Source organism: Papio anubis, chromosome 12 (assembly GCF_008728515.1).
Source record: "Papio anubis isolate 15944 chromosome 12, Panubis1.0, whole genome shotgun sequence".
NCBI lineage: Eukaryota > Metazoa > Chordata > Mammalia > Primates > Cercopithecidae > Papio > Papio anubis.
Window position 1 is genome coordinate 62,129,485 of NC_044987.1, and position 13,748 is coordinate 62,143,232.

Genomic DNA, 13,748 nt, shown 5'->3' on the forward strand with positions numbered 1-13,748 from the left:
TTATAGCCACATGACAGGCATGTTTGAGACCTGCCTTCGAAATCCAAGAGAGCCCTGGACTTTAAGCTGTGTAACCAGTGTACCTGGGGCCCAAAGAGTGATGTATGGAAAGCGCCATTCACAGAGCACAGTGTGAAAGAGACCAAACAGAAGCTCCCTTTGATTTGTCTCCCAAGACGGCTGATGAAATGAAATGAGCACTGGCCCAGAGTTTGATGACGTGAATTCTAGTTCTGGCTCTCTGATCCCTAGTTTCTTCATTTGTAAAGAGACACTGACACCTCCAGATCTTGCTACTTCAGAAGGCATTCTTTGTACATTTATATGATTTCTTTATCAGATCTGTGAACTTATTTTTTTTCTCTCATTAGCCTGTGTACTATTTCTCCCAAACTGAGTGGCTCTGTTAACTTTCATTACTAGAGCTAATAAGCCTTGAGAAGGAACCTTAATGGTGTTCTGTGATATCATTGTAAGGTAGGGTGGTGGAGCCCAAAAGACTTAGTTCTAGTAGCAATATGATGAGGGATAAAGAGCAAGTATCTGAGTCCAGCTGCCTGGGTTAAAATCCCAACTGTACCTGCTATGTGGAGTTGGCCAGGACCTCTGTTTACATCATCTTTCTCATCTGGAAAGTGGGCTCCATAATGGTGCCAGTCTCCCTGGATTGTTCAGAAGGTTAAATGAGATAGTGATGTAAAATGTTAAAACGCCATTCTTGGCATGTGGTAAGCAATCAGTACATGTTGGATGTTACTTTTATTGTTCTTGCCTCACTTTGTTGATAACCCCAAGCTAAGATCATGTGAAATCAAAATGATGATTCTGGCCAAGAAAATCAAGCCCAAAAATGTGTTCAAAATTACCTAGCAAATCATTAGAAGAACTAGGGTGAGAACCCAGGTCACTTGACATAAGTAAGCATGAGAGTCTATAGTCCATGTGTCGTCAGACATTCATTGGCATCTGGACACAAAGCTCAGAACTCTTCAGGTGAAGACTGTCAAGAGCCCAGCTGATTGGCAGAGGGGAAGCTATGAGGCAGTGTAGCATGATGGCTAAGAGCACAGACGTGGAGCCGGATTGCCAAGCACGGGTGACTTTGAGCAAGTTACTTTAATCTATGACTTAGTTTTCTCATCTGTAAAGTGGAGGTGATAGTAGTGCTTGCCTCAGAGACTTGTACATGTTCTAAGCCCTTTATAGCTTGCTTAAAACAATGCCAGGCACATAGTAAATACCCAGTAAATGTCAGCTGTTATTAATCAGAGACCCATCTTATGGCTTCCAGCCCGTTGCTTCTCCCAGCTTCCCCATGGCCATCGTCCCACCCTTCCTGAAACCTGCAGATCTCTTGACTGAGCGGCCTAGGGACCCTCTGGAAATGCTTTCTGGCTCATGCCCCATGTGGCCTTAATAACTTCTCTAGGTCCTGTCGCACCTCTTGGATTAGATCCTCAGACCCCTAGTGAGGCAGGGAGAGGAGCCAAGAGCCTTGTGTAACACAGGACAAAACTGCAGCTCAAAAAGGGGAGGCAGCATGTCCAAGGCTCCACAGGCAGGCAGAACTAGGACTGGAACCTGAGCCCCCTGGCTCCCAGCCTAGGGTTCTTGCACCCTGTGTCTCAGCTGTAGAATGACAGGACAGAGAAAGAACTAAAAGTACATCACGGCGTGAATTTCTGACCAGTGGCCAAGCTAGAATATGGCCCTGGATTTCAAACATAGCTACCTCCCAGTGAGGATCTTGGCACCCCCATCATCGCCGGCTCTCCGTTGAAGCAGGATTCGGTGAATGCCGTCTCTTAGACACGGGCATGTGCCAGTAGGAGAGGAGCCCAGGGGACTGTGGGGAACTCTGGTCTGGTTGTGGCTAGACAAGGCACCTGTGGATGCCTTTACAGCTCCCTAATCAGGTAATGGTTCTTGAAAACCAGCAGGCACTCTGCCTGTGTTAACTCTTCAGATCACACACTGCAAGCTGTTCTTTTCCTCAGGGGCTAACCATGGCCCTCACCCATGGGGCCACTTCTTTGGAAATCACCGCTACACCCTGTGGTGGAGAGAAAAGGGTAGTACAGCTATGTTATTGATTTTTTTTTTTTTTTAATGAAATGAAGAAATGTAAATACATTTTAAAATATATTCATTTTGAAGAAAAGTAAATCAAAGGGACATGGGCATCACACAGACTTTCAGAGTTGAGAGGCATTCTGGAGCCATCTGAGTGTTTCTCTCCTCCTCACATCACAATCCATACTGTTCGTGACTGACTTTGTCCATGTCTGCACCATCCGATGGGGTGCTCCTTAAGGACAGAGACCAAGACTTGTTCCCTGTTGTAACTCCGGTGTCCAGCACACACAGGATGCCCTCAGGAAACGTGGAATGGACGAGTGGGTGGATGATGCGGTAATCAGAACAGGAGAGGCCTCCCTGAAAGAAGACACCCCAAGTCAGATTAGAAGGTCAGGTACATGATTTGGGTCTTTTAAGGAAGAGAATGAGGGACTCGTAGGAAATGAGTACACAGAAAAGGAGACAGGAAGCCAGAAAAAACATCCCTTGAGCGTGAGATAGAAGATTTTGTGTTGGTGTGGTGTGAAAGCCTTGGGGATAGTTGAGGTGCTTTCCTCCCTAACCCTTCTCTTCACTTTCCTGCCTCCAAACGGACTTGGTGCTTGCTTGTTTCCACACAGGGCTTCATCAGGCTGGACATGTCCGAGTTCCAGGAGCGACACGAGGTGAGTGATGACAGTCTTTGAATGAAGCATGGTTTGGAGGGCTTGTCAGCATGACTGCCTGGGTCTTAACATTTGGGCCTTTGGGCCTCAGATAATCCCAGCAGCCTTGGGATTTGTCATTGGGAGCACAGGTGTGCAGCAGGGTCACTGATTTGTTTCACATAGGATTTGCTCTGAAGAATAAACAGAGAGAAGATCTATCTGCCACACCAGGAGACGGACAGCCAATTGTCTCTGTTGAGACAGGCAACCTTAATAGTATATAAAGTCATCTTCCCATGCATGCCCCATGTTGGAAACTAAAAGCACAGAAAGGCCTTCCTAGCATGTTTCCTTCCTTCTACCAGGTGGCCAAGTTTATCGGGTCCCCACCAGGCTACGTTGGCCATGAAGAGGGTGGTCAGCTGACCAAGAAGTTGAAGCAGTGCCCCAATGCCGTGGTGCTCTTTGATGAAGTAGACAAAGCCCATCCAGATGTGCTCACCATCATGCTGCAGCTGTTTGATGAGGTGAGAGTCTCCTTGGGCCAGGATGGAGCAGGAGCACACTGGAGATAAGGGGGACTGTGAACAGCAGAAAGCGAGGGCCCAGAGGCTAGCTGGTCATTCCTCGGCTTCCTGCTCCCGCATGTGTACGTTCATTCATCCAGCAGGTGCAGTTTAGCCCCCTGCACCAGGGCCCGGGTGGGGCACTCAAGGGAAGACCAGCTCTGCCTAAGAGTTGAAATTGCGTGGCTGCTCAGGCCACCTTCTAGAGAGACATGGTATGGCAGAGGTGCCATGAGAGAGAGACATGAATTTTTAGTTCCGGCTCTGCTCCTGACTGGCTTTGTGACCTTGGCAAGTCACTGCCCATCTCTAGGCATCAGAGACCTCATGTGACACACGAGGAGGCTGAATCAGAGAAGCCCCAAAAATCCTTCTGCCTCAGACAGCTCTTGTTCCTCCCTGTGTGCCAAACATTGTCTCCTGCAGTTCTTTAAAATGCTAATATTGTTGCTGCTAATGGTGAGATGCTGATACCCTGGTTCATGGAGTCTTTCTCTTCTGAGAATCTGAGGGTTCTTACAGATGGTCCAGTTCCCCTGCTGGTAGGGGTAAGTTCTAAATGGAGAGAAGAACTTAATTCTGTCCAGTACTTTCTGTGTACTAGACCTGTACTAAAGACGTTACAGCCATTATCACTAATCCTCATAAGGCAGGTAGAAAAATTCCTACCAGGCAAAGGAGAAATTGCTCATTTTTACAGATGAAGAAACTGAGGTTCAGAGAGGTTATAAAAGACATGCCTAAGGCCAGAGCTGCTGTGTAAAGAGCCAAGATTGGGCTACAGATATGTCTGATCCCAGAGCCCCAATTCTCCCCCCATACCACTGTTTACCTTGAGCCAGGCGAGGGATTGCTTACAATCATGGAAGAAGATGAATTCCACCTTTTCAGAGGCCCTGTTCTATCAAAAGAGCATGAGGAGCCAAGGACTGAACCAGGGATGAGGCCCCTCTTCTCCCATGCAGGGGCTGTATTAGCCAGCACCTGGCCATGAGTGCAGCTCACCTGTCTACCTAGCCTCCTGCAGCCCTGGGAAAATAGGAAGGTGGTTTGCTTCCCATGTCATAGGAGGCCACAGGGAGGGGACTCCTCCATCAGGTACCAAGCCAGGAAGACCTATCCAGATCTCCTACCAGCTGCTCACTGCCTTCCCCACCTGGCCCAGCCTCCTTGCCCCTGCCCATTTTGTTGTGTCTTCCTAGCCCTTCAGCTGCTCCCTGCCCTGAACCTCCTGCTGAGGAGAGACTAGTCCTTCAGAGGTCACATACTCAGTTACTCACATGTGTTCGCTGAGGCCTCCACTCCATTCCAGCCTCTTGATGGGATTCAAGTGCACAGCTATGGCCAGACCCGAACATGCCCTCTGGGAGCTCTCTGCCTGGTAGACAGGTGGAAAGGAGACATGGTAGTAGCTGGCATTTTGTGTGCCATTCACTGTCTTCAGAGGCTTATGTGTATCAATTTAACCCTTTCAACAACCCTCCAAAGCTAGCTATTATTACGGCCTCTGTTGAACAGATGTGGAAACTAAAGCAAGGTAAGATTAATTCATTCACCTGTGGTCATGCAGCTGGGGAGACAGAATCAAGGATTCAAACCTAGGCAGCCCAGTTCTAGATCCTGCATAACCACCATGTAGCTAGGGCCAAAAGAGTAAGGTCCGTCTCAGTGAAGCACTGAAGGGACAGGACCATGCTACTCAGGGAGGGTGAGCATCGTGGCCTGTTTGATCTCTGGCCTCCCTAGAGAGGCACCTCTGATGGCATTCTTGGCCCAAAAAGACAGAAGGCAACTGCTGAGTGAAGTACAACTAGCCCTACATGAAAGCCCTGTCTCCCCCTCCTCCGTCACTTCACTCCACTGACTGCCTTTTAGGGGTTGATAGGAATTCCTTCCTGCAGCTGTTGTCGCCCCTTCCCCCAGCCCCAGCCTACGATAGTTTCCAATGCTCTTGGTTCCATTGACCAAAGCTGCCATCCAGGTTTACTCGATTTAGGCTTTTTGAGGACGGGCCATTGTCATGTTCACTTGAACCATTCCCAGAGCCCAAAAAGTCAGGGGAAATGTTGTTTTGACTAATTTAATTCAACGGTAGTTTAGCAAACCTTCAAAGAGTTAGTAAGTGCTAGGTGAACAGAGTGGAGGGGCTGGCAGTAGAAACCTAATGTGCAAAAGTACAGGGCATGAAACAGCCTGGCATGCTCAGGAAACTGCAGCTCGTCAGTACTGCTCGACTGCAGAGGGAAAACAAGAACGGAGTGGTAGAGAGAAGGTAGGTAAGGTAAACAGGGCCCAGTTAAAATGCCAGGCACAGAAGTTTGCGTTTCTCTCGTAGAGAGTAAGGAGCCTTTGAAAGACTTTAAGCAAGAAAGAAACAGTCAAATTTTCACTTTACAGAGATGCCATGGGCAGCTGTGTAAAGAATGGATGAGAAGGGAGAGGGTCATTAACAAGGAGACTGCTGGGGAGCCCACGCTAGAGCTGGGGAGGCCATGGGCTGGAGAAACTACTAGAAGGTTGACTGAGGAGAGAGGGAGGAGCCAAGGGTGGGCAGTTGGCTGCTTCCAGTTGGCCGCTTCCAGTTGGCCATCAGCTGAGGTGGCGAACACTGTGGGAAGCAGCAGATTGGAGAGGAAGGTGAGGCACTGAGGTGTGGAAATGTTGAAGGTGAGATGCCTGAGGGACATCCAGGTGGAGATGGCCAAGAGGCCGTTCATCAGTTTCATGGGGCAGGAGTGTAGGAAAGGTCTGACTGAAAATAGCAGTTCGGGAATCCTTTAGCCCAGAGAGGTTAATGGAAGCCACAGGAATAGATGAGGTCTCTAACCCAGGGAGTGTATAATGTGCAGAGAAAAGAGGGCTACACACAGAGCTTTGGGACCTATCAGGGAAGAGTCAAGACAGACTCGCCAGAGAGGTAGGAAGTAAACCAAGCCAGACACGGTGCGTCACACCTGTAATCCCAGCACTTTGGAAGGCCGAGGCGGGCAGATCACTTGAGCTCAGGGGTTCGAGACCAGCTTGGGCAACATGGCGAAACCTTGTCTCTACAAAAAATACAAAAATCAGCTGGGCATAGTGGCGTGTGCCTGTAGTCTTCACTACTCAGGAGGCTGAGGTGGGAGGATGGCTTGAGCCTCAGAGGCGGAGGTTGCAGTGAGCAGAGATTGCACTGCTGTGCTCCAACCTGGACAACAGAGCCAGACCCTGTCTCAAAAACAAAAAAGAGCAAACCAAAAGAATGTAGCTCATTCATTTATTCATGAGGCACTGTGTGGGGTAGGGATGCAGCCCTGTCCTTGGCGTGACCAATGAGTGTGGAGACAGGCAGCTAAAAATAGTTCAGTTCACTGTGGCCAGTGCTGCACTAGTGACAAACAGCAAGTGCTGGGAGTTGTAGGGGCACCTAATCCAGGCTGGAGGTGTGAGGGAAGCACCCTCATCCCTACCCAGTCCAATTCTCCCAAGCCTGGACCCAGAAAAGTAAGAACCCTGTTGCTCTCATCAAAGCACCAAGCAGGACTAATGCTGGCCATTTACAGGTGACCCCAGGGCAGAAGTCCCAGAAAGAGACTAGTCCCCAGAGAGCCCAGCCCCTACTCCTCCCACCAAGGATTCATATGTGAGACAGTGGGAAAGCAGCCTCATAACCCTGGGGTGAGCATTCAAGCCCCACCCAGGATGTGCACGCTCTGGTGGTTAGAGGGAGGTGAGGCACAGACAGCTTCCTGTTTGAGACACGTCTTTATTGCCAAGGAAACTGAGGAGAAGTAGACATGAGCACTGAAAGTCACGCTTTGGGTCAGTCGTGCACTACACCTGCTCCCCTCACCCACCTGGGACCCATCCTCAGTCCCAGTTATGAGCAGAGCTTTGATCTCTTAGAATGAAATTGCTGCTGGGTTATTGCTCTGGCCAGTATAGCAGTGTGTGAAGCCAGTCTTTGGGGATGAGCTCTGCAAAGTGAGTATGGAACACACACACTGTCATATGCACATGCTTGGACATGTCTCTCTCTCTCTCTCTCTCTCACACACACACACACACACACACACACACACACACGGTCCCCAAAACTAGAGCTGCCCTCAGTGGATTCTGTTAGGTTAGAACCCATAAGCAGGGAGGTAAGAGTGAAAAGCTGCTGGTAAAAGCTCAAGGACATCCACTTGCACTCTTGCTTCCCTTTTCCTGCCCCAAGGCAGGGACAACAGAGTGACTAGCTTCAGGACATGGATTACTAGGCCCCTTGTGAATAGACCCTTTGGGAATTAACAGTTTCTCATGGGCCTGTGCCAAGGGCCAGTGGAAAGCAAGGCTGGAAAGTACACCCAGCATGCAGTAAGCTAGCTCGGTTGTTGCACAATCCTTTCTCCTTTGCTCCTAAGGGGGAAGACTGGGTTTACCATTATACTAGCTTTAGAAGCAAGGGCTGACCCTGAAGCTCAGGCAGGGCCCAGCATCCCTGGCTCAGGCAGGAGCCAACAGGCTGAGACCAGTGATGTATATCCCCATAGCCACGGTTTCTGACTTGGAGGGAGCTATGCTTTCTCTGCTTCCCGGAAGAAATCTCAGGCAGATCTCCTCCCTAGCACCTGTCCCAGTTGCATCTCTCCAGTGAGGAGCAAGGGATACAAACTGAATTTGGCAGAATTCTGAGAAAATTCTGTCGAAGGAAAGAAAATAGCATGAGGCCTCATTCATCCAGCACCATTGGTATGACCTCTGTAGCCTGGTACAGAGGAAGGGCATGGGCTCTGAAGTCAGACTGAGTTCAAGTCTCGCCTCTACTGTATCCTAGCTGTGAAACCTCGAACAAGTTACTGATCCTCTCTGAGCCTCAGTTTCTTTGTAAGGGTCCTAACTGCACCTATCGCCAAGGGTGGATGTGAAGATTCCAGCCTCCAGCAAGCAGGTGTCAAACACCTACTCTGTACTGGATGCTGTTCTGGGACACAGTGATGAACAAGACCCAGCCTCTGCCGTCAAAGAGCCACTTTCCTACTAGAAGGAGTGCGATTGTACACAGAAAGCACTAAGCAGAGCATCTGTGATGAAACTAGAAGTCCCTGTCCGTGTTCGGTGTTGTCACTCTATTGCTTGCTCTCAAGGAGTCCGTGATCATTGCTTTTGTTATAAATGATATAAAGTGCTGTTGTACCGTCATGCCCTTGAGGTTCGCCGAGTGAGCGGGGCTCTGTACCCGTGAACTGATTGGTCCCAGAACGCTGTACTTTTATCATTCTTCTGTCTCTGCCCTTTACTGTTTGCTCCTTTTCTCCTCCTTTGGTGCATCTTTCTCCAGTATAGATGCCTCCTGTGTCCCTTCTAGAAAGAGCTGAACATTCCAAGGAAACTTCCCAAGGTGGTTAAAGAAGCAATCTCATTTTTTATCCCTGTTAGGCCAGATGGCAGCTCCAAAGATAAGAGATTGTCCTGTTTCAATTCATTATATATCACCTACTACAGTAATTTTAGCTCTGAACATTCGTACAGCTTGGTTTGCTAAGAATTTTTCACCAGATAACCACATCTGGTCCTCACGGTAGCCGTGTAAAGTACCCTCCTCTGAATTCCTGCAGCATGCTGGGCTTCCCTTTATCGTCATACCTAACATATTGAATGGTCAGTGCTTGTTTCCTGTATCTCACTGCTTCTCTATACTGGGAGCATGTTGAAGGCTCAGTGGGACCCCAGTACCCCACCACAGAGCCTGGCCCAGAGCGGGCCTCCAAAAAATGTGTTGGTTGCACAAATGGATAGCTAACTGTGACTGACTTCTGGATGCAGGGATAGTCGGGTGCCCCAAGAGATGCCAGAGAGCAAGTGCAGCCTCACCTGGAGGCACTCAGTAGGGAGAACAGTTGCAGTGCAGGGTGGCGAGCACAGCAGCCAAGGTGCGAGTCCAGTGCTTGGAGAACCCAGAGGAGGAAGCAGCTGGCCACTGGGGCTGGAGGGAGACACAGGGCTCTCGGGAGGCCTCCTGAACTCTCAGGTGAGAACTAAGAGTGCTAAGGCCTGCCCAGGCACATAGCTCCCTGACTGTACATTCCCTTCCTTCCCTTCCCAGGGCCGGCTGACAGATGGAAAAGGGAAGACCATTGATTGCAAGGACGCCATCTTCATCATGACCTCCAATGTGGCCAGTGATGAGATCGCACAGCACGCACTGCAGCTGAGGCAGGAAGCTTTGGAGATGAGCCGTAACCGTATTGCCGAAAACCTGGGTATGGCGGCTGACCTGAGCAGTCTGGGCCAGTGACCAGGCCACCAGCCTATCTCCTGGGGAAGAATGGGATTGGGGCCCTGGGCCCAGGTGAAGGTTCTAGTGGGCAGCTCTGTCCCTAGCTGACACTGAGCAGACAGCAGGCACCATACCAAGTAGTGGGGGTTGAGACGAAAGAGACAGAGACCCCACTTCTTCAAGAAAGCCCCAAGTCTGTTGGGTGATAAGAGGGCTCCAGGCAGGAATGGACAGAGCTACACCAGGGTGGGGGGCCAGAGCTGCCCAGGGTCTTAGGGGACTGAGGACATGCACATGCAACAGATAGAGATGCTTTGGTGCAAGAAGGGGACAGCAGATCGAAAACTGTATGGCAGTGGACACAGCCTTGTTCACCTAGGGCAGCTTCCTACATAGGTGGGCCTTGGAGAGCGCTGAAAAAAAGGAGCACATCCGGCAGGAAGCTGTGTCTGTCACCTTTTCCATTCAAGATCGAGCCCTGCAGCTCCCTTCTCCAAGTCAGGACTCAAGTCTTAATCCTGACGTTTCCTCTCCTCTCTCCTGTCCCTCCCTCCCTCACACAGCTCCAACCCTGAGGAACCACAGGCTTCATATGCATGAGAGCTGGAAAGGCCTCAGAAAGTGCCTGGTCAGAGGAAGAGACTAGGCTGAAGCCCAGAGAGCCTTAGACCTTGACCAGGACCACACAGACGGACAGGACCAGGGCTCTTTGCATGGGCAGGCCAAGGGGCAGGCACAGCCCCCAAAGTTCCCTGAGTGTGGGGAGTAAGCAGTTTATGATTCTGTCTCTACAGGGGATGTCCAGATAAGTGACAAGATCACCATCTCAAAGAACTTCAAGGAGAATGTGATTCGCCCTATCCTGAAAGTAAGAGGCCTTTCTTGGCACTTCTTGCTGGAGCCTAAGGTTTGGGGAGGGTGATCTTAGCCATCCTAAAGATCTGGAAGCCCCGTAATTTCCCCAATCTTCCCCTGGTGTCTGGTAATTTCCCTAACCCCCTCTGGGTCACTGAGCTCATCCCACCCCTAACCTGGCCCTGCAGGCTCACTTCCGGAGGGATGAGTTTCTGGGACGGATCAATGAGATCGTCTACTTCCTCCCCTTCTGCCACTCGGAGCTCATCCAGCTCGTCAACAAGGAACTAAACTTCTGGGCCAAGAGAGTAAGAGGGGACTGCCTATGGGTGGGGGCGGAATAGCCAGCCACTGGAAATCTGGAACGCTGGACTGGGGGCACCGCCACACACACAAAAGGTGGAGCACAGTGGTGTGGGGCCAGTGGCCCTGGCCTCAGGCCACAGTGGCCAGAGATGGAAAGCAGTGGGCCACATGCAGGCACGCTTCCATCTGACCCATCTCAGGCCAAGCAAAGGCACAACATCACGCTGCTCTGGGACCGCGAGGTGGCAGACGTGCTGGTCGACGGCTACAATGTGCACTATGGTGCCCGCTCCATCAAACATGAGGTGAGCACAGGAGCCTGAGAAATGTAGGTGACTCCACACCTGCCTCCCCAGGGCCCCCCAGACCCAGTTCCTGAGCTCTCAGCCTGCCTCCCTATAGCTTGGTTGCTGGAATTATTCACACCCAGAGCGGATGCCCATTCAGAACCATAAACACATGATCACCAAGTAAAACCCCTGCTGGAGGGTAGGCAGGTATGAACCCCACTAGGACTGGGGAACTGGGCTGGGAGCCTCAGTAACTGAGCGCAGTCCCGTGAGCTAGCTGTTATGAGCCCCAGTTGGCAAATGAGAAAACTGAGGCTCAGGCTCAAAGGAGGTCTCTGAGTTGCCCTAGCAGTGAGTGATGGAGGCCACCCTCCAGGCTGGGTCCAGGCCGAGGGAGTGACCACTTCACCTCCCCGCCCACAGGTAGAGCGCCGTGTGGTGAACCAGCTGGCAGCAGCCTACGAGCAGGATCTGCTGCCAGGGGGCTGTACTCTGCGCATCACAGTGGAGGACTCAGACAAGCAGCTACTCAAGAGCCCAGAACTGCCCTCGCCCCAGACTGAGAAGCGCCTCCCCAAGCTGCGTCTGGAGATCATCGACAAGGACAGCAAGACTCGCAAACTGGACATCCGGGCACCACTGCACCCTGAGAAGGTGTGCAACACCATCTAGCAGCCACCTGCCTGCTCCTATGTGCCCTCACCATCCAATAAAGGCCCCTTGGCTGTGGCATGGCGACCGACTTATCTTCCCCTCATACCTCTCCCGTCTCTACCCAGTCTCAGGCCTGCTTACCTCCTCATAGCCCGTGAAGACCCCTTCTCAGCCCCAAAACCTAAAGGAGGAATTTCGCCCAACTCTGGCCCCTTTGTTGTGGACCCATAACCTGCTAACAAGCCTTCAGGAGAGGAGCTGCCTTTCCACCCCCATCAAGGCAAGGAGGGATGGAGTTCCCTTATTTCCTTCAGAATGATCCCCATCCCCCATAGTCGCCGGACTTTCTCGTTCCTAGGAAGCTCAGAAGTATGGCAGCTAAGAAAACAGCTGGCTGAAAGAAGACAGGGACCAGACTGAACTGCCACCCTCTGCCAGTCCTCATGCAACTCAGTCCCCAGAATTTCTCCACTGGGAGTGGATGGAGGAAGAGCTCAGAGACCCAGGCAGAGATGGTTCTGCAGTTTAGTGTATAGCCTCCTTGTTCCATACCCTAAAATTCTAAGGGGAAGGGACCCATAGAAGCTTGCCTGTTTCTGCTACTATATTATGCCCCCTATTCCTCCCCACCCCATGTTTTGGGGTCAAGGCAGACCCATGCTTCTTCAGCCTTGGGGACTAGGCCAGTGTTGGGCACCTCCAGGAGGAGGCGTGACTGGTTCCTTACCCTCCTCTACTTGGACTGAGCAGTAGTCCTCCAGATAACCAAGCAAGCTCAGCTCTGTGGGGGCCTCCTTCAAAAGACTAACATGGCAGACATTAGGAAGCATAGGGAGAGAAATCATGGGTTTGGCCTCTGCACATGTGGCCATGGAGTCAGCCTCAGCCCTGTCTGTACTGCTCTTCTAGCTAAACGAGCCTGGAATAAACATGCAGTTTATTCAGTCTGCAGAGGGTCTGGACACCGTCCCCCAAGGACATTTCACAGACCAGCCAATGTTTCAAGCCAACCTTAGCCAGGCACAGCAAGGCCTGGTGCATCCTTGGGCACCATCTATAGTAGCCCACCTTCCCTCACAGGCCCTTTGTGGAACCCTCAGGTAGTGTTAGCTAGTCTTTCAGGAAGCAGAGAATGGGGCCAGGAGTCAAAGATCCTTGGGTAATGGAAGCATGTCCTAACAGTATGGTGGGTGTAAGGCAGTCAGAATCCAGGGTACGGGCTCCCGCAGATGCTTGGATCACTGTCTACCCCTCAGGGGCTGCTGCTCCCTACCTCAGTGACTGCTTTTCTTTTTTTTTTTTTTTTTTTTTTTTTGAGACGGAATCTCGCTCTGTCACCCAGGCTGGAGTGCAGTGGCTGAATCTCAGCTCACTGCAAGCTCCACCTCCCGGGTTCAAGCCATTCTCCTGCCTCAGCCTCCCGAGTAGGTGGGACTACAGGCGCCCGCCACAACGCCCGGCTAATTTTTTGTATTTTTAGTAGAGACGGAGTTTCACTATGTTGGCCAGGATGGTCTCGATCTCCTGACCTTGTGATCCGCCCACCTCGGCCTCCCAAAGTGCTGGGATTACAGGCCTGAGCCACCGCGCCCAGCCTGCTTTTCTTTTCTTTGTTTTTTTCCTTTTTGTTTTGAAGTCATTTTAGACTTACAGAAAGTTGCAGAAATAGTAGAAAATTCCCATGTACCTTTCATCTAGCTTCTTCCAGTGATAACATCTTACAAAGCCATATGGTAGTTTATTAAAACCAGGAAATTGCTGGGTGTGGTGGCTCATGCCTGTAATTCCAGCACTTTGGGAGGCTGAGGTGGGCAGATCACCTGAGGTCGGGAGTTCGAGACCAGCCTGGCCAACATGGTGAAACCCTGTCTCTACTAAAAAAAAAATTAGCCGGGCCTGGTGGTGCGCTCCGGTAATTCCAGCTACTTGGGAGGCTGAGGCAGGAGAATCACCTGAGCCCAGGAGGCAGAGGTTGCAGTGAGCGGAAATCATGCTATTGCACTCCAGCTGGGGCAACAGAGCGAGACTCCATCTCAAAAAAGAAAACCAGGAAGTTAACACTGATAAACTACTACTAACTAATCTACGGGCATTCAAACCAGTTGTC

General features: G+C 51.0%; 1 protein-coding gene across 4 annotated transcripts in view; it reads left to right on the forward strand.

The window, feature by feature from the left end:
• The window catches only part of CLPB (caseinolytic mitochondrial matrix peptidase chaperone subunit B), a 148,538-nt gene extending 136,809 nt beyond the window's left edge, over positions 1-11,729 (forward strand). For all 4 annotated transcript variants that reach the window (XM_003910368.3, XM_003910367.3, XM_021926248.2 and 1 more), the window contains 7 exons: positions 2,700-2,744; positions 3,092-3,253; positions 9,363-9,519; positions 10,331-10,404; positions 10,580-10,699; positions 10,898-11,002; positions 11,411-11,729. In XM_003910368.3, the coding sequence (XP_003910417.2) occupies positions 2,700-2,744; positions 3,092-3,253; positions 9,363-9,519; positions 10,331-10,404; positions 10,580-10,699; positions 10,898-11,002; positions 11,411-11,659 (912 nt within the window). In that variant the 3' untranslated portion in view covers positions 11,660-11,729. The remainder of the gene's footprint in view (positions 1-2,699; positions 2,745-3,091; positions 3,254-9,362; positions 9,520-10,330; positions 10,405-10,579; positions 10,700-10,897; positions 11,003-11,410) is intronic.
• The last annotated feature ends 2,019 nt before the right edge of the window (positions 11,730-13,748 follow it).